At 50.8% G+C, this 17710-nt stretch overlaps 1 protein-coding gene across 2 annotated transcripts; it reads left to right on the forward strand.

The window, feature by feature from the left end:
* Positions 1–772: 772 nt before the first annotated feature.
* UBIAD1 (UbiA prenyltransferase domain containing 1) lies at positions 773–16248 on the forward strand. 2 transcript variants are annotated; one of them, XM_070404076.1, is made up of 2 exons: positions 773–1578; positions 13737–16248. In XM_070404076.1, exons 1-2 carry the CDS (start codon positions 1050–1052, stop codon positions 14222–14224), a joined length of 1017 nt encoding a protein of 338 aa, XP_070260177.1. In that variant the 5' UTR covers positions 773–1049; the 3' UTR covers positions 14225–16248. The 2 variants fall into 2 exon arrangements, with proteins under 2 accessions (XP_070260177.1, XP_070260178.1); XM_070404077.1 differs by lacking the exon at positions 13737–16248 and adding an exon at positions 10588–10759.
* Positions 16249–17710: the final 1462 nt, after the last annotated feature.

The following is a 17710-nucleotide window of genomic DNA, read 5'->3' on the forward strand; positions in this document are numbered from 1 at the left end:
TGGTTGTTCCACCATTCGGTCTATTTGCATATTAGGGATATATATATATATATATAACTGTACTAGTAACTTTGTGTAGTTTAATTTTTAATAATGGCTGTGCTTAGTGAGTGGCTCACAAAACTCCTGAACATTTAACAATCAACTCTCCCCAGTCAGAAGGAGCTCCCGAAGCTCCCAGAAGGTGGGCAATGAGGGCTGGCCATGAAGACACCCAACCGGCCACCTAGTCGGGTGGGAAGGGCAATTATTCGTGTGCTATGAGGAGGCAGGCCAGTTTACGCCATTGGAAGTTGCACAATAAAAAGTGAGAGTTTTTGCTGTCGTGATTATTATTAGAGTTAATAATTTCTTAGACATCATTTACCGTTTCCAGAGCTTCAAGTTTCTCATTGGAAAAAATCGGGGATAATGATACTTTTCTTACCTCCTCAATACGCTCCCTGACTTTTGTTGGTTTTGATCATTGCTGCGTACAATAGTGCGCCTACTGCATGGAAACAATGAGTGCGTCCTATTTCGGTGCTTGAAAGCTCTTGGGAAGTCGAAAAGCCACATGCATTGTGGTGGATCGCGTGATGCTAAGCGAGGCTGCATTCAGCGGGTCTCCCAGCAGCTTCGGGGCGCACACCTGGGAGAGAAGGCGGCCCCGCCCCGCCCCCGGCCCGCCCCGCCCCGGCCCCTCCGGGCCCGGCCCGCCAGTGCCCGGGGCCCCTGTTTCCCGCCGGCCTCCAGAGGCGGGCGCACAAGATGGCGGCCCCGGTAGCCCCGGGGAGGTGGTCGCCTCTCGGCTTCGGGCTCTAGCGCCGAGCCGGGTCCGGAGACAGGTTTCGCGCAGGTGACTGGAAGGCCGAGCGGTGCTACCGGGCTCGTGGGGCGCCAGGCCCGCTCGCTACTGCCCCGGGGCCCCGCTGCGTCCCCAGCCCTGCCCCGGGGCGGACCCGAAGGAAGGTCAGGGCTGGACGCCCCACCCCTCCCGGTCCCACCGCCGTGGCTGTTCTGTGGGTGGCTCACTATCAACGTTGACGACTTCAGCCACGTGCACCTCCATGGCGGCCTCGCCGGTCCCGGGGGAGAAGATTAGCATCCAGGCGGGAGAGACCGCCCCGGCCGGGGACAGGGACCTGCTGGGCAACGACGGCCCCGAGTGGGACAGGCCCGTCCCGTGCTCCTGGAGGCACAAGTGCGCCTCCTATGTGCTGGCCCTGCGCCCCTGGAGCTTCAGCGCCTCGCTCACCCCGGTGGCCCTGGGCAGTGCCCTGGCCTACAGATCCCAGGGCGTCCTGGACCCCAGGCTGTTGGTGGGCTGTGCCGTGGCGGTGCTGGCCGTGCACGGGGCTGGCAACTTGGTCAACACGTACTATGACTTTTCCAAGGGCATTGACCACAAAAAGAGCGACGACCGGACCCTGGTGGACCGGATCTTGGAGCCCCAGGATGTGGTCCGGTTTGGAGTCTTCCTCTACACTCTGGGCTGTGTCTGTGCCGCTTGCCTCTACTACCTGTCCGCTCTGAAACTGGAGCACTTGGCTCTCATCTACTTCGGAGGCCTGTCTGGCTCCTTCCTCTACACGGGAGGTAAGGACTGGTCCGATTCCTGTGCTGGAGGTCTTCGTTGCATGGACTCCAAACTGCTGCTTTGGGTGGGAGTTAGGACTAGAGGAGTGGTATCCACAAAGTTCTCAGGCCACTTATGTGGAATCTATAGTGTGCGGGTTATGTGGGTTATTTTGAAAACAAGAGTGGGTTGAGAAGATCCTGGCTTGGCTTATGGATGTTAGAAATTATATATATACACCGAGTGGCCAGATTATTATGACCGCCCCATCAGTACTTCATTGACACTTCCAAAAGTACTGAATATTGAAAACTTCCTAATTATTATTATTTGCATAACTAATTCACTTCATTGTACTGATGGGGCGGTCATAATAATCTGGCCACTCAGAGTGTGTGTGTGTGTGTGTGTGTGTGTGTGTGTGTCTGTCTGTGTGTGTGTCTGTGTATGTCATTTCCATATATACGGAAACTTTTTGTATCTAATTTCTTTTTGTTGGCCATATCTTATAATGCCACAGTTACAAATTTTAGTGGAATTAACTTTGAAGCGCTCACAATTGTACAGCTGATTAAGGTGGTGCTGGCCAGGTGGCTAAGCTCTGTTTATTGAGCATTTATTATGTGCCAGCACTGTTCCCTGTGAACACAGCAGTCACAGATATCCCTGCTCCTGTGAAAGTTATTTTATATATGATGAGGAGAGACAGAAAGCAAAACTAGTAAATTATAGTTAGGTTGACCAATGTCCTGATTGCTCAGGACTGAGAGGGTTCCCAGGATGTGGGACTTTGGGTGCTGAAACCAGGAAAGTTCCTGGTAGGTTAGGATGAGTTGGTACCCCGATGATAGTATATGAAAGATGATTAGTGCTACGGAGAGAAATAGTAAGTAGAGCCAGGAAGGGGGACACAGCGGACTATTTTAAGTCGTTGGATCAGGGAAAGCCTCATCAAAAAGGTAACGTGGGCAAAAATGGAAGGAGGTGAGAAGTGAGGGATTTGGCTGAACAAAGTGTCCCAAATCTTGGGACGGCAATTGCCAAAGGCATTAAGGCAGGAATGTTCCTGAAAAGTTTGAGGAGCAGCATGGAGACCAGTGTGAGGGACAGAGAAAGTGAAAGGAAGTGAAGTAAGGGAAGTATGTTTGGGGAGGTCAGGGGGGGGCACAAATATTATGTAGGCCTTACTGTTTTAAAAGAATCACTCTGGCTAAAGTATGGAGAATGGATAAAGGGGTGTGAGCAAGGGTAGAAGCAGGGAGATGGAGAAGAAGGGAGCTGTTGAGTAACCCAGGCAAGAGATGTTTGGTGGCTTGGATCAGGCTGCTAGTGGAGAGGGAAGAAGTAGTCAGGCAGGGTATGCTGATAGATGGGATGTGAGGCAGGAGAGAAAGAAGAATTAAGCATAACTCAGAGGTTTTCGCCTGAGCAGCTTGAATAATGAAGTTGATTTCAAGTGAGATAAAGTTGAAGGTAGGTTTTGGGAGAGATAATTGACAGAGCATCTTAATGTAGTACAGTGGTTCTCAACCTTCTGGCCCTTTAAATACAGTTCCTCATGTTGTGACCCAACCATAAAATTATTTTTGTTGTTACTTCAAAACTGTAATGTTGCTACTGTTATGAATCATAATGTAAATATCTGATATGCAGAATGGTCTTAGGTGACCCCTGTGAAAGGGTCGTTCGGCCGCCAAAGGGGTCTCCACCCACAGGTTGAGAACCGCTGATGTAGTAGATCTCCAAGTGGAGATGTCAAGTGGATATAAGAGCGAGTTCAGGGAGAGGTCTGAGCTGGAGATAAAGATATTTGGGATCATTGGCACATAAAGTAGTACGACTGGGTGAGACCACCAGAGGAGAGAGTGTTGTTGATAGAGATGTGAGGGGGAACAGGACAGCCCTGGGCCACTCTGACATTATGAGGTGGGGAGAAGCCCTAACCTGCGTGGCTCAGTGGATAGAGTGTCGGCCTGTGGACTGAAGGGTCGAGGGTTTGATTCCGGTCAAGGGCATATGCCTGGGTTGTGGGCTCAATTCCCAGTGGCGGGTGTGCGGAAGGCAGCTGATCAATGATTCTCTCATCATTGATGTTTCTATCTCTCTATCCCTCTCCCTTCCTCTCTGAAATCAATAAAAATATATTTTAAAAAAAAGAGGTGGGGAGAAGAGAAGGAACAGGTAAAGGGAACTGTGATGGAGCGTCTGGAGGAGAAAGAAGACCAAGAGACTGGTGTCCTGGCGGTCACTTGTAAGAAGTTCAGTAAAGGGAACCAGTGGATGCTGTAACAGAATGTGTCAGGGGGTAGGGAGGGAAAAGGCCCTCTCTGTGAAGGCGACACTTAATCTAAGACTTGAAGGATAAGGAGCCATCCTCGGGCAGAATTGGGGTCTGACTCAGGTGCTGAATCCGTCAAGACTGAAGGAACAGCAAACGCAAATGCACTGGCGTGGGAGAGAGCTTGACATCTAGGATCCACTGAAAGGCCCATGTGTTCGAGAGGGAGAATGGAGATGTAGTTGGAGAGGTAGGCGGGGGCTAGATCATGCTGGTCTACCAGGGGCTCAGTCTTCTGTGTGGGTTTCTCCTCATTCCCAGCTTGCAGGCTTAATCCTTAGGTCTCTTTCCTCTGTCTCCATTTCCTCCTTTCGTGATTTTAGCCAAGTCTCCTGGCTTCAGATGCTAACTGGTGACTCAAATTTATACCTCTGGCCCAGATCTCTCCACTACACTCCAGACTCCTACTTAGCTTCTTACTCGGTAACTTCTCTTCGAGGTCTCCAGGCACCTCCAGCTAAGCATGTCTGAAACCCAATTCCTGGTCTTCTCCCCAAAGAAACCTGCTCTTCCACAGCTTCCCCCTCTTACTAAGTGGCAACTTCTTCCTTTCAGTTCTTCACAGGCATCATCCCAACTTGTTTCTCACATCGTGCATCAGTCCATCAGCAAATCCTGTTGACTCTCCTTCAAAAATGCATTTGGGATTTGACCTTTGCTCACCACCTCTCACCACGGCCACTCTTATCTCCCTTGAGTATTTTGGCAGGTTCTTTACTGACTTCTGTGCACTCACTCTTGTCCCTGGCAGGGTGTTCTCAAGCCAGTAGCCAGAGTAATCCTGTTAAAACAGGCAGTTACATCAGTCCTCTGCTCAAAATTCTCCAATGCCTTCCATCTTTTTTTTTTTTTTAATATGTTTTTATTTCAGAGAGGAAGGAGGAGAGAGAGAGAGAGAGAGAGAGAGAGAGAGAGAGAGAGAGAGAAAGAAACATCAATGATGAGAGAGAATCATTGATTGGCTGCCTCCTGCATGCCCCCTCTTGGGGATCAAGCCCAAAACCTGGGCATGTGCCCTGACCATGCCTTGACCGTGAATAGAACCATGACCTCCTTGTTCATAGGTCAGCATTCAACCACTGAGCCACACCCATGTGGGCAGTGGCTCCCATCATGTTCAGAGTAAAGGCCAAGGTCTTGAGGTCTTGACAATGATCCCAGGGCCATTATCTTCCCATCTTCTCCAGTCCCCCCCACTCCGATCTGTCCTCTTTCTTTCCTCTGCCTTCTCACATGCTCCAGCACACTGCCCTCCTGGCTGTTTCTGAAACACACCAGGAATGCTCCTGCCTCATGGATCCTTTGAAGATTCTGCTTCCTAGATTGAGAATGCTTTCCCCCTTCTATCTGTATGATTCCATTTCTAACCTACTCTCCCCATTTGTCAGTTGTTTAGTGAGGCCTTGCTTTCTACCCTACTTAAAGTTACAAAACAATGCTTTCTGCAGCAGCTGAGAAAAAATAAAATTACACACAAACATACAATACACCCTGTGTCCCATCCCCCCCAAACCTGCCCTATTGCTCTTCTCTGCTTTTTCATCACAGCACATACTACCTTTTAGCATAAGTAAGTACGTACTTTGTTAATTATCTTCCCTCTTAGACTGTAAACTCCCTGGGGTTAGGGATTTTAGTCTCTGAACCCATGGTGCCCAGAACTGTGTCTGGCATGTAGTCAGTACTTAATATTCATGGAATGAACAAATGGGGAGATAATAAAATATATTGAGCAGAGTAATGACATAATCTGATTTTATGGTTTTTTAAACACTGTCAATTATATAGCAATAAAAGTCGTACTGTGAAGTGCCCAGATTTTCAGTGTTACAGTTTGATGAATTTTGACAGATGCATATGGCTGTATAACCCAAACCCAATCACGATACAGAACATTTCCATCACCCTCAGAAGTTTCCTGGTGCCTCCTCCCCGTCAACCCCCCTCGCCCTATCCCGAGCCAGAGGCCACCAGTGCTCTGATTTCTGTTTACGCAGATTTGTTTTGCCTGGGCTAGAACCGCATAGAAATGGAATCATTCCTTATGCATCCTTGTGCCTGGCTTCTTTTGCTCAGCAGGTGGGTTTGGAGATTTGCCATGTTGTGATGTGCATTAGCAGTTCCTTTGTTACTTATTTATTTTTATTTTATTACTAGGGGCCGGGTGCATGAAAATCATGCACTCAGGGGGGAGGGGTGTCCCTCAGCCTGGTCTGCACCCTCAGTAGGACATCCTTAGTGCTGTTGAGGAGCATCTGCCTCCTGGTGGTCAGTGTGTGTCATAGCGACCGGTCGTTCTGCTGTTTGGTCGATTTGCATATTAGCCTTTTATTATATAGGACTAGAGGCCCGGTGCACAAAAATTTGTGAACTCGGGGGTCCCTCAGCCCAGCCTGTGCCCTCTCGCAGTCTGGGACCCCTCAGGGGATGTCCACCTGCTGGCTTAGGCCTGCTCCCCGGGGGATTGTGCCTAAGCTGGCAGTGATACATCCCTTGGGGGATGTCCACTTGCTAGCGGGCCGAAGCAGCAGTTGAACATCCACAGAGCTGCTGAGGAGGCAGGAGAGGCTCCCACCATCGCCAATGTGATGCCTTCAGCCTGGCTTGTGGCTGAGCAGAGCTCCCCCTGTGGGAGTGCACTGAATACCAGGGGGCAGCTCCTGCATTGAGCATCTGCCCCCTGGCAGTCAGTGTGTATCATAGTGACCAGTCATTCCCAGTCGTTCTGCTGTTAGGGTCAATTTGCACATTACCGCCCTAACGGGTTTGGCTCAGTGGATAGAGCATTGGCCTGTGGACTGAAGGGTCCCAGGTTCGATTCTCGTCAAGGGCATGTACTCTGGTTGTGTACACATCCCCAGTAGGGGGTGTGCAGGAGGCAGCTGATCGAAGTTTCGCTCTCATCGATGTTTCTAACTCTCTATCCCTCTCCCTTCCTCTCTGTAAAAAAATCAATAAAATATATTTGGGAAAAAAAATTGCATGTGCATATTACCCTTTTATTATATAGGATAGAAGCCTGGTGCACTGGTGGGAGCCAGCTGGCTTGCCCTGAAGGGTGTCCCAGATCAGGGTGGGCAGGGGACCCCCAGCTCCCTACGATCGCCCACGCTGCCCATGCAGCCTCAGCCCGCAGCTGCAGCCTCCCCCAATCGTGGGCTCCGCCCCTGCCCGGGCCTAAGGCCTCTGGCCGAGGGGTTAGGCCCAGGCAGGGGACCGCCCAAGCTGCAGCCGCCCCCCGATCGTGGACTCCGCCCCTGCCCGGGCCTTACGCCTCTGGCCGAGGCGTTGGGCCCGGGCAGCGGGGACCCCCAGCTGCAGCCTCCACTGCCCGGGCCTAAGGCCTCTGGCCGAGGCGTTAGGCCCGGGCAGGGGACCCCCCAAGCTGCAGCCGCCCCCCGATCGTGGACTCCGCCCCTGCCCTGGCCTTACGCCTCTGGCCGAGGCCTAAGGCCCGGGCAGGGGACCCCCCAAGCTGCAGCCGCCCCCCGAACGTGGACTCCGCCCCTGCCCCGGCCTAACACCTCTGTCCGAGGCGTTGGGCCCGGGCTGGGGACCCCCCAGGCTGCAGCCGCCCCCCGATCGTGGACTCTGCCCCTGCCCGGGCCTTACGCCTCTGGCCGAGGTGTTAGGCCCGGGCAGGGGACCCCCCAAGCTGCAGCCAGCCCCCTATCGTGGACTCCGCCCCTGCCCCGGCCTAACGCCTCTGGCCAAGTTGTTAGGACCAGGCAGGGGACCCCCCCAGCTGCAGCCACCCCCCCCAACGTGAGCTCCGCCCCTTCCCGGGCCTAATGCCTTTGGCCAGGGGTTAGGCCCAGGAAGAGGGGACCCCCAGCTGCAGCTGCCCAATGGTGGGCTCCGCCCTTGCCAGGCTGCAGCCGACCCCGATCGTGCGCTCTGCCCCTGCCCGGGCCTTTCGCCTCTGGCCGAGGCGTTAGGCCCGGGGACCCCCAGCCGCAGCCGCCCCCCCCAACCCAGCTCAACCGCTCCCTGATAGTGGGCTCCGGGCAGCGGAGACCGACAGCTGCAGCCACCCCAGGATCGCGGGCTCCGCCCCTGCCCAGCTCCCATCACTGGCTCCACCCCTACTTCCCACTATCACTGGCCAGTGCGGCAAAGGCCAGGATTCTCCGATCATGGCTGGGGGGCAGGGCAAAGGCGGCCCTGGGGGCCGCCTTTGCCCTGTCCCCCGGCTCTTAGCTCCCCCCTGGGTTTCCGATCACTGTCAGTGCCAGGGGGCTTCTTCTGTGCTTTCCCTTTTGCCTTCCTGCATTGTGCCTACATATGCAAATTAACCGCCATCTTTGTTGACAGTTAACTGCCATCTTGGCTGGTGATTAATTTGCATATCTCGCTAATTAGCCAATGGGAAGGGTAGCGGTTGTACGCCAATTACCATTTTTCTCTTTTATTAGTGTAGATTTTTTAAAAAATATATTTTTATTGATTTCAGAGAGGAAGGGAGAGGGAGAGAGAGATAGAAACATCAATGATGAGAGAGAATCATTGGTCAGTTTCCTCCTGTGCAAGCCCCCCACTGGAGATCGAGCCTACAACCCAGGTATGTGCCCTTGACCAGAATCGAATCTGGGACCGTTCCGTTCACAGGCCGATGCTCTATCCACTGAACCAAACCGGCTAGGGCAGCAGTTCCTTTGTATTGCTGAGTAGTGTTCATCGGATGGACATACTGCAATTTGTTTATCCATTTTCCTGGTCATCAACATTTGACTTGTGTCCGTATTTTGGCTATTTTGCCTGAACATTTGTGTTCATGTTTTTTGATATTTGTTTTCACTTTCCTTGGGTAAATGCCTACGAAGGGAATTGTTGAGTCCTAGGGTAGATGATGTTTAACTTTATGAGAAGTTGCCAGTGTTTTCTAAAGTGGTTGTACTGCTCTATCCCACAATATGCAAGAGTTTCCTTTGCTCCACATTCTTGTCAACATTTTGATTCCTGTTGTAACGAATTCATTCCAGCTGCTATGTGGAGATCGGGCCCAATAGTTCACTGTGGAAAATGGTGTTGGGAGGGGTGGGTGTGCCTTAAAGGAAACGCCCAGATGGGCCATATCTCTGGAGCAGGTGTGCCACCTGTTGGACACTTAGGACATTGGGCTGTCTCCTCAGGGCACTAGCATTTTCTTGGGTCAGCTATCCTGTAGGACAGCGATTCTCAACCTGTGGGTTGCGACCCCTTTGGGGGTCGAACGACCCTTTCACAGAGGTCACCTAAGACCATCGGAAAACACATATATAATTACATATTGTTTTTGTGATTAATCACTATGCTTTAATCATGTTCAATTTGTAACAATGAAATTGGGGGTCACCACAACATGAGGAACTGTATTGAAGGGTCGTGGCATTAGGAAGGTTGAGAACCACTGCTGTAGGAGGTTCTAGACCTTTTTCACCCCTAAAGTGGGTTTGCGGTTGGTTTTGGGGTAAGGCCTGTTGAAGGTGGGGCTTATCCTTGCAGGCACAGGTTTCTGTCAGCTTGCTCACATCATTGTTTTGCTCGGTGTTCTCAGGAGGTGTTCTTGGGTAATCTTGGGTAAGCCAGAGGTCAGGGCTTCAGAGCTGTGTGTTTTCTGTCCTAGTCAGAGCCCTTCACTCTGCTTGGAGAGCTGAGAACATAAGCCACAGGAAAGCAGGCAGCTGGTGGAGAAGCCAGATCTGTGCTGCCCGGCATCTTCCTCCTTGGGCAGGGCTACTGCAGTCCCCCCTTAACTGCGCTTCACTTTCTGTAGTTTCAGTTTTCTGTGGTCCAAAAATATTACATGGAAAATTCCAGAAATAAACAACTCATGTTTTAAATTGCTAGCTGTTCTGGGTAGTGTGATGAAATCTTGTGCTGTCTGCTTTGTCCCACCCTGGAAGTGAATCATCCCTTTGTCCAGCATATCCTCGCTGTATACGCTCCCTGGCATTAGCCGTATTTAGTAGCTGTCTTGCTTATCACATTGACTGTAGAGATATCGCAGTGCTTGCGTTCAAGTGACCTTTATTTCACATCACAAGAGTAGTGATGCTGGCAATTGGGATATACCAAAGAGAAGCCATAAAGTGTTTCCTTGAAGTGGAAAGACATGTGCAGAATGCACATGAAACAAATATAGTACATATACGGTCAGTACTCTCTGTGGTTTCAGGCACCCACTTGGGGTCTTGGATGAGGATAAGGGGATTACTGTGGTCCTCTAAATATGTGAGCTATTGCAGGAGACATCGATTTACTAATTTAGAACTGGAGCTAATGTTCTGCTTGAAAGAACTTCCTCCTGGAGGGCATGTCCTCAGACAACCAAGCAATTTATCAAAACACTGCTGGGTAGTACAGAATTAGCTTGCTGCGTGTTGGTGGGTATAAAGGGACCAAGCCTGTGCTTCAGTCCCCTGGGGCACTTCATTCTTAAGACCCAGGGGTGGTCGTTAGGTGACAGATGGAGGTGTTAGCTTACGCTATGGTGGGAATCATTTTGCAATATAAGGGTATCAAGTCAACACGTTGTACACCTTACACTTACTCAGTGTTATATGTTAATTATATCGCAATAAAGCCGAAGTGGGGGGGACAGAAATCAAAGAAGCCCAACGACTAGTGTGAAGGTGATGTTTGGCTGAATCTTGTTCTTTGGCTGCCTGGCTTCAGACCCTCTATAGACCATTGTCCCTTATCGCTGTAGGTGGTGAAAGCAGTTTTCCTGTGGAGGCTGTGCCTTGGTAGCTTGGTGATGGGTGCACAGAAATCAGTAATCTGGCCCAACCCAGTTGTGTTGTAGGCCCAAACTGTAACACAACAGTGATTTGGTAAGTCACAGAGGTAGAAGGAGTAATTCCTAAGAGAACGGGGCTTAGGAAACAAGTTGTGGAGGGACAGGAGGGGCCCTTGGAGCTTGGGAGTGAGGAAGGTAATGGTGGAGGCGAGGGAAAGGGGAAGGGGAGGGAGAGCATGCTGGGTCCTTATCCTAAGATTTTTTTAAAAATTATTTTTAACTATCTTTCGTATATTTTTTATATATTTTTTTATTGACTTCAGAGAGGAAGGGAGAGGAAGAGAGATAGAAACATCATTGATGAGAGAGAATCATTGATTGGCTGCCTCCTGCATGTTGGACCAAGCCCACAACCCAGGCATGTGCCCTTGACCGGAATCGAACCTGGGACGATGCTCTATCCATTGAGCCAAACCATCCAGGGCCTTATCCTAAGATTTTTAAGGGAGATCTTAGGGGAGGTCGCAGGGCAAGATCTCAGTAGAACATCCAGCAGCTTTCCAGGGGTCCTTTCAGGGTTGTGGTCTGCACTGATTGATTGGTGGGCCCAGGGCAGAGGGCATTACTCAGTGCAGCTGCTCTGAGGTCAGCCATGGGGTCACTGGTCTGGCTTGGCTGCTCCTCTCGTCCTGGAGCTGAAATATAACTGAGGCCTAAATGTTATCTCTAGGGAGGAAAGGTCAGGGGGTCCAAACCTCATGACCAGTGATGTGCCAGGGGAGGAAAGGTCACCCTGGGGCTGAGGTCCCCCCTACAATTGTTCTTTGCTTGGCACCTGGAGCTCTCCACCCTGGGGACCTTCTGTACCTGGCCCATCGTCCTGTTCAGCTCATGTCTAACTGCCCCCACAGTTAGGCCTGGTGTTTCCCAAGCTTCTGTGGCGGTGTATGCGTGGGTCACCTCTCGCCCATCTGTGCTGCTTTACTCTGAGTGGGGAGTCTGTCTGACCTCGGACCCATATTCCAGGTGCTTGTTATTGTAGCTCTGTGTTCAGTTCAGCCCTGTGCCAAGTGCTGGGGAGCGAGCTGTGAACAAGCTAGACACAAGGCCCTGCCCTCATGGAATCTAGTGTTTGTTGGGAAAGACAGAGATTAAATGATGACAAGTGCGATGAAGTTTATGAAAGTAGAAGTCAGGGTGCATGGAACATGTTGTAAGGGGACCGAATGTGGTGTAGGGGTGAAGGAAGGGGTGAAGAATGGCCTTTATAGTCTTGAAGGGTGAGTAGGAGTCAGCCAGGCAAAGCGGGGAGGATGGTTCTCAAGGCCTCAGGAAATGAAAGGTATGAGGCGAGAGGGGAGGAGAGCTTTAGGTGAGCAGGAGAGAGCCAGGGCAGGCCAGAGGGGAGCCAGGAGAAAGAAAGGTCTGGCTTTTATCCTGAGGACAATGCGTTGATAAGGGTTTTCGGGTATATGTTGGTGGGGGGGGCATGGTCAGATTAGTATTTTTAAAATATATATATATTTTATTGATTTTTTACAGAGAGGAAGGGAGAGGGATAGTTAGAAACATCAATGAGAGAGAAACATCGATCAGCTGCCTCCTGCACACCCCATATTGGGAATGTGCCCGAAACCAAGGTACATGCCCTTGACCGGAATCGAACCTGGGACCCTTAAGTCCGCAGGCCAAACCAGTTAGAGCTCAGATTAGTATTTTTAAAGGATCACTTTGGCTGCATGTGGAGATTAGGTGGTGGTGGTGGGGGGGAACGGAGGTTGTTATAAGAATGGAAGCCATCCTTACAACAATTTGGGGGTTGTTGCAGTATTCCAGACATATAATGACCACTACTCGGATTTGGAGATGGTGTGAGGTGGACTGGAGTGTGCCGCCGGGGTTGCAGAGAACTGGGCAGGTTTTACGGAAGTAGATTAGACAGGATTTGAAGTCGATAGCAGTACAGGAGGAGGAGCTAAGGATGACTTAGTTTTAACTTAATGGGAACCAGAGAGGGGAAGCTGCTTTGTAACTTCATCATCTTAGCTCTTTTACTCATTGTGTAGCTGAAGGTTTCTTTATGCAGAGTTTGGAAACCCTGCAATTTCACTGAGATTCGCTGGAGGGGGTTGGGGGTGGGACGGGGACGGTGGTGGTGGTGGTTTCAAAACCAGCAGATGCCTGCAGAGGTTGTAGAGGAAGGAGGCGGAAGCGTAAGAGACTGGGCTGGATATTCTGTGACGGCTGGCCCAGCGGTGTTACAGACAGAAGCGATGTCTTTTTTTTTTTTTTCTAAAGAAAGAATCTTTTTTTTTTTTTAAATATATTTTATTGATTTTTCACAGAGAGGAAGGGAGAGGGATAGAGAGTTAGAAACATCGATGAGAGAGGAACATCGATCAGCTGCCTCCTGCACACCCCCTACTGGGGATGTGCCCAGAACCAAGGTACATGCCCTTGACCAGAATTGAACCTGGGACGTTTCAGTCCGCAGGCCGACGCTCTATCCACTGAGCCAAACCGGTTAGGGCAAGAAAGAATCTTTTTAAAAAAATATATTTTATTTATTTTTTACAGAGAGGAAGGGAGAGGGATAGAGAGTCAGAAACATCGATGAGAGAGAAACATCGATCAGCTGCCTCCTGCACACTCCCCACTGGGGATGTGCCCGCAACCAAGGTACATGCTCTTGACTGGAATCGAACCTGGGACCTTTCAGTCCGCAGGCCGACGCTCTATCCACTGAGCCAAACTGGTCAGGGCCAGAAGTGGTGTCTTGCAGGGGCTGGTAAAGGGTGAAAGAAGCCGAAAACTGGACTGTAAGACCTTCCAGACCCTCATGGCTCTTCCGTGGAACTGTGTGTAGTGGGAACCCACAGCTCTTTGCTGCAGGATGTAGTTGGGGGCAGTAGGAAGGAAGGACTGGGTGTGACTCTGAAGCCTCACCGAGTGCTAAAAGATCAGTATTCTCTGGACCTCCGTGTCACCGGAGGGGAGGGAACTCAGTGACGGCCACTCTCCTCGGCTGAGAATTCAGCGCTCCCGGCCAGAAGTGGCTGGTCTCTGACTGATGAACAGTCTTTGATCTCACACCAACTCTCTGGGTTTTCTGGCCACAGGGATTGGATTCAAGTACGTGGCTCTGGGAGACCTCGTCATCCTCATCACGTTCGGCCCGCTGGCCGTGATGTTCGCCTACGCCGTCCAGGTGGGGTCCCTGGCCGTCTTCCCATTGGTGTACGCCATCCCTCTTGCCCTCAGCACCGAGGCCATTCTCCATTCCAACAACACCCGGGACATGGAGTCCGACCGGGCGGCGGGCATCGTCACGCTCGCCATCCTCATCGGCCCCACCTTCTCGTACATGCTCTACAACACGCTGCTCTTCCTGCCCTACCTGATCTTCAGCATCCTGGCCACGCACTACAGCATCAGCCTGGCCCTCCCCCTGCTCACCATTCCCATGGCCTTTTCCCTGGAGAGGCAGTTCCGGAGCCAGACTTTCAACAAACTGCCCCAGAGGACCGCCAAACTCAACCTCCTGCTGGGGCTCTTCTACGTCTTTGGCATCATCCTGGCACCAGCAGGCAGTCTGCCCAAACTCTAAGGGGACCAGGAGCTCCTCCGGCAGCAGGTCGCCCTGTCTGAGACTGTGTTGAAAGCAGTTTCTCAGGAGAGAAGGTGATTTGGCAGCGAGGAGCCTAAGGATGGCTTGTAAACTCCCACCTTTTTAAAAGTTATTACGTTGTTAAAGATAATGTCTTGTTCTGTGTTATGGGGAATCTTGAAATCACTGGTATCAGAAGGTGAATTGGCTGCATGGCCCTTGTGTTATTTATAATTTCCACTAGAGGGTGTTGTTAGGTCACTTTAAAGTAGACTAAAGGCCCTAAGACGTGGTGAAGGAGCCGCCTGGCTTGGCCTCCGGACCTAAAAGAGCCATGTGGTAATGACTGGAGTCAGGCCCGGTGACAGCAAGAGCACCTGTCTCTTCCTCTGAGCATTTGGGTCCTGAAACAGCCTAACGTGCCTCCAGGCTATTTGCCTAAATTGTGATTCAGAGGCTTTTGTCCTTTATCTCTCTTAACTTCTTGCCACAGTTGAAGAAGAGAGATCACCCTGTGGCAAAACAAGCCAGCAAGGACTGGGAAGGGGAAAAAGACCTACCCCTGGAGGAAGCTGAGCAGATCTCTGCTTCAGGATGGAAATGGGCAGGGCGGCTGTTTCCCTTTGTGGAATCTGCTGGAATGGTGGCGGGTGAGGGGGGCTACGACTCGCAGCCCTTTCAGTTACTGTTAGGAGCCCTGAAATTGTAGAGGCACCTGCTCTCCTTGCCAGCTACTTCCGGTCCACGAGGCTTCTTCGTCCTGCCCAATTGCCTTTCCTGTTGCTCCTTGACGCCCACCCTCCATGTCTGTCAGGTTCCCATTTGTGTCTCTCCCAGCCTGGCATCCTGACTGACTGGGCAGCAGCTCAGCAACTGAGGCCGGGACAGTTGCCACTTGCCACAGAGCCACAGGACGAGCAGGCGAGGGACATCAGCTCCTCCATGAAGGAATAAGCCAATAGACCAGGGGTGGGGGACATCGGGCCCTAAATCGTTTGGCCTGGCCCTGCCCAGGCATTAGGGGTGAGTGAATGAAATGTTTGACTAAATACAGCAGGCTCACTTTTAAGGTGATCATTTTGTATGGCCCACGAATGATGTTATAAATACCCAAATGGCCCCGGGCGGAAAGGAAGTTCCCACCTGACCCCGTTCAGACAGACGACAGGCCTGCCAGCGAAGGAACTGCATCTTCCGCCTTGAAGACAGATGTGCAATACTGACCCTGCCTCTCCCAGAGCCTTCAGTTGCCTTGTGCAGAAATGGTTTGCTCCCAGAATGGGGGAATTCCAACGTGGATCAAAGCTGCTTTTCATTTCATTGCCTGGGAAGTATAATTTCTGGGCCAGACTTGCTCAGTTGCATTTGTTCTAAGACTGAAATAGATTGAGGCCATCATTGTTATATTTTTCTGTTGTGATGATGGCCATTCTGATAGCTATTTCAGAGGCTTGACCTGCAGAAAATGGCATAGAATTAGTTCTTAGTCCTGAAAACCAGGCTAATGATATGATTTGGCTCCTTGAGTTGGAATTAGCTTACTTGGAAAAACCATATCTGGAAATTGCAGAAGTTCCTCAAAGGTGACAGTGGTTTGTATAGAGATCTGGAACCCTCACATAGTGGCCCAAGCCCAGGAACTAGGGAAGCGGCCCTTCTTCCCAGCACCATCTTTGCTTCACGCCAGGCTTATGGCGTTTTGGTGCTCACAGGGTCCTGCCTTCAGAGGCAAGCTCTTTGGGCCCCTCCTCAGAGCAGACCGTTTTCACATAGGGCTCAGCCTGAGGCTGTAGGACCAAGGCCTTCTGCGTCTGCAGACCAGACCCACCTTTGTAAGCGCTCCCGTTGGGGTGTCAGCCTCCACATTATGTTCTGGTGCAGATTTTAATGCATATTTTTATACATAAATGTTTCTAAAAGGCCAAACTTGATGCCAGGTTTTATATGCAGGTCACCATAATTTATATTATATCCGTAATTCAATGAAATTTTCTTTAGACTTGTTAATAAAATAAAAATTATGTTTCCAGTTTTTCTTTGCTTTCCTCCTACTTCTTGTCTTATTGTCTGATTGTGATCTCTGGTTCATAAATCTCTGGAGACCAGCACAGGGGCATTGAGATATTGGGTGTGGGTGGGATGGGGTACATGATCTTTAGTGATGAGCTGGGCTAGGATGGGACCAGATTTGATGGAGTCCTTAGAAAAGACAGTAGGGACCACTCAGAGCCAGTGTGGATTTGCCAAGAGCCAGTCAGGCCAGATTAACCTAGTTTCCTTCTGTCCTTCCCTACTTTCATGTTTCTTTTTCCTTGAGAGGGTCTCTGTGCTGATAGATTGAGAACATGTAGTAGGTAGAGTACATTTGGGTTTCAGCGAGGCATTTGACAATATATCTTTATGAACAAAGCAGAGAAACGTGGAACCGATAGCAGTCTAGTTGGATGAATTCTGGGGGACTGACAAGCTGTGGGCGAGAGCTCACTAATCAGCATGTCACTGTCAGCAGGCCAAGGAAGTCTTGGGCAGCAAGTGTGCGCCTGCCCTCTGCCCTCTGCCCTGCCCGGCCGGGTTCAACACCTGTTGTTACTGATTGGGATTAGGCAGCCCAAATCGCAGGTCTTGTAAATCTTGGAGGAAGAGCTTATAAAATGACAACAAATCAGAAGGCTGCTTCGATGTGTCAAAGGAAGAATTTAGCATGAATAAATATGAAGCAATATACTTGGATCCCCAAAATCAACTGTACAACATCCAAAGGGGGAGATCCCTGGAGTGCTGACAATAGATGTGGTCGGTGTGATTTTTATTAATGACTCTGGGATACAACATCACATGTCTTTATTTCTGTGATCCAGATTTATCCAGTCGGGAGGCTGGAAATTTAACCTTAGCCACCTCTCGGGCTGGCCCCCATCCCAGGACTCCTGGCCCTCCGTGGGGCAAGAAGCCAGAGATGTTGGCTGGGCCCTGCTCCATTTGCTCACTATCTCTACGGTCTCTTCTCTGCTCCGCCATGCTGGGGTTCAGCCCTGGAATCTACCCTTGCTTCTTGAACACTCCGCTCTGGTAGGGCTCAGAATGCCCCTGACAGAGCCCTCCGCTGACAAGTACCATGGTCCTGCAGGGCACTAGTCCCTGCCACCCCACCCCCATTTCTGCCCCGTCTCCGGGAAGCACTCATTCTCCCCATGACCTACCTCGTCTACCTCCCCTATTCACAGTGTTTCCCTCCTTCCCCACCCCTTGCAGGACCTTTGCACAAAGTCCCACCCACAGTGCCTTTGGAAGCCCAATGCTGGCCTCTTGCGTGGGGTGAGGAAGAAGATGCATACACATAATTTATTATCTTACTAACTCTTCTGTTATTCCTGCATTCAAACAAGCAAAAATCTGAGCCTGTGACCTGGCCTGAACCTCAGTTGAGTCAGTGAGCTCTGGCTTCCATGAAGGTTAATGTGATCGGAGGTGGAATTAATAGATTAG

This window comes from Myotis yumanensis, unplaced genomic scaffold, assembly GCF_028538775.1.
Source record: "Myotis yumanensis isolate MYYU_CA2020_CCGP unplaced genomic scaffold, mMyoYum1.0.hap1 SCAF_2, whole genome shotgun sequence".
Lineage (NCBI taxonomy): Eukaryota > Metazoa > Chordata > Mammalia > Chiroptera > Vespertilionidae > Myotis > Myotis yumanensis.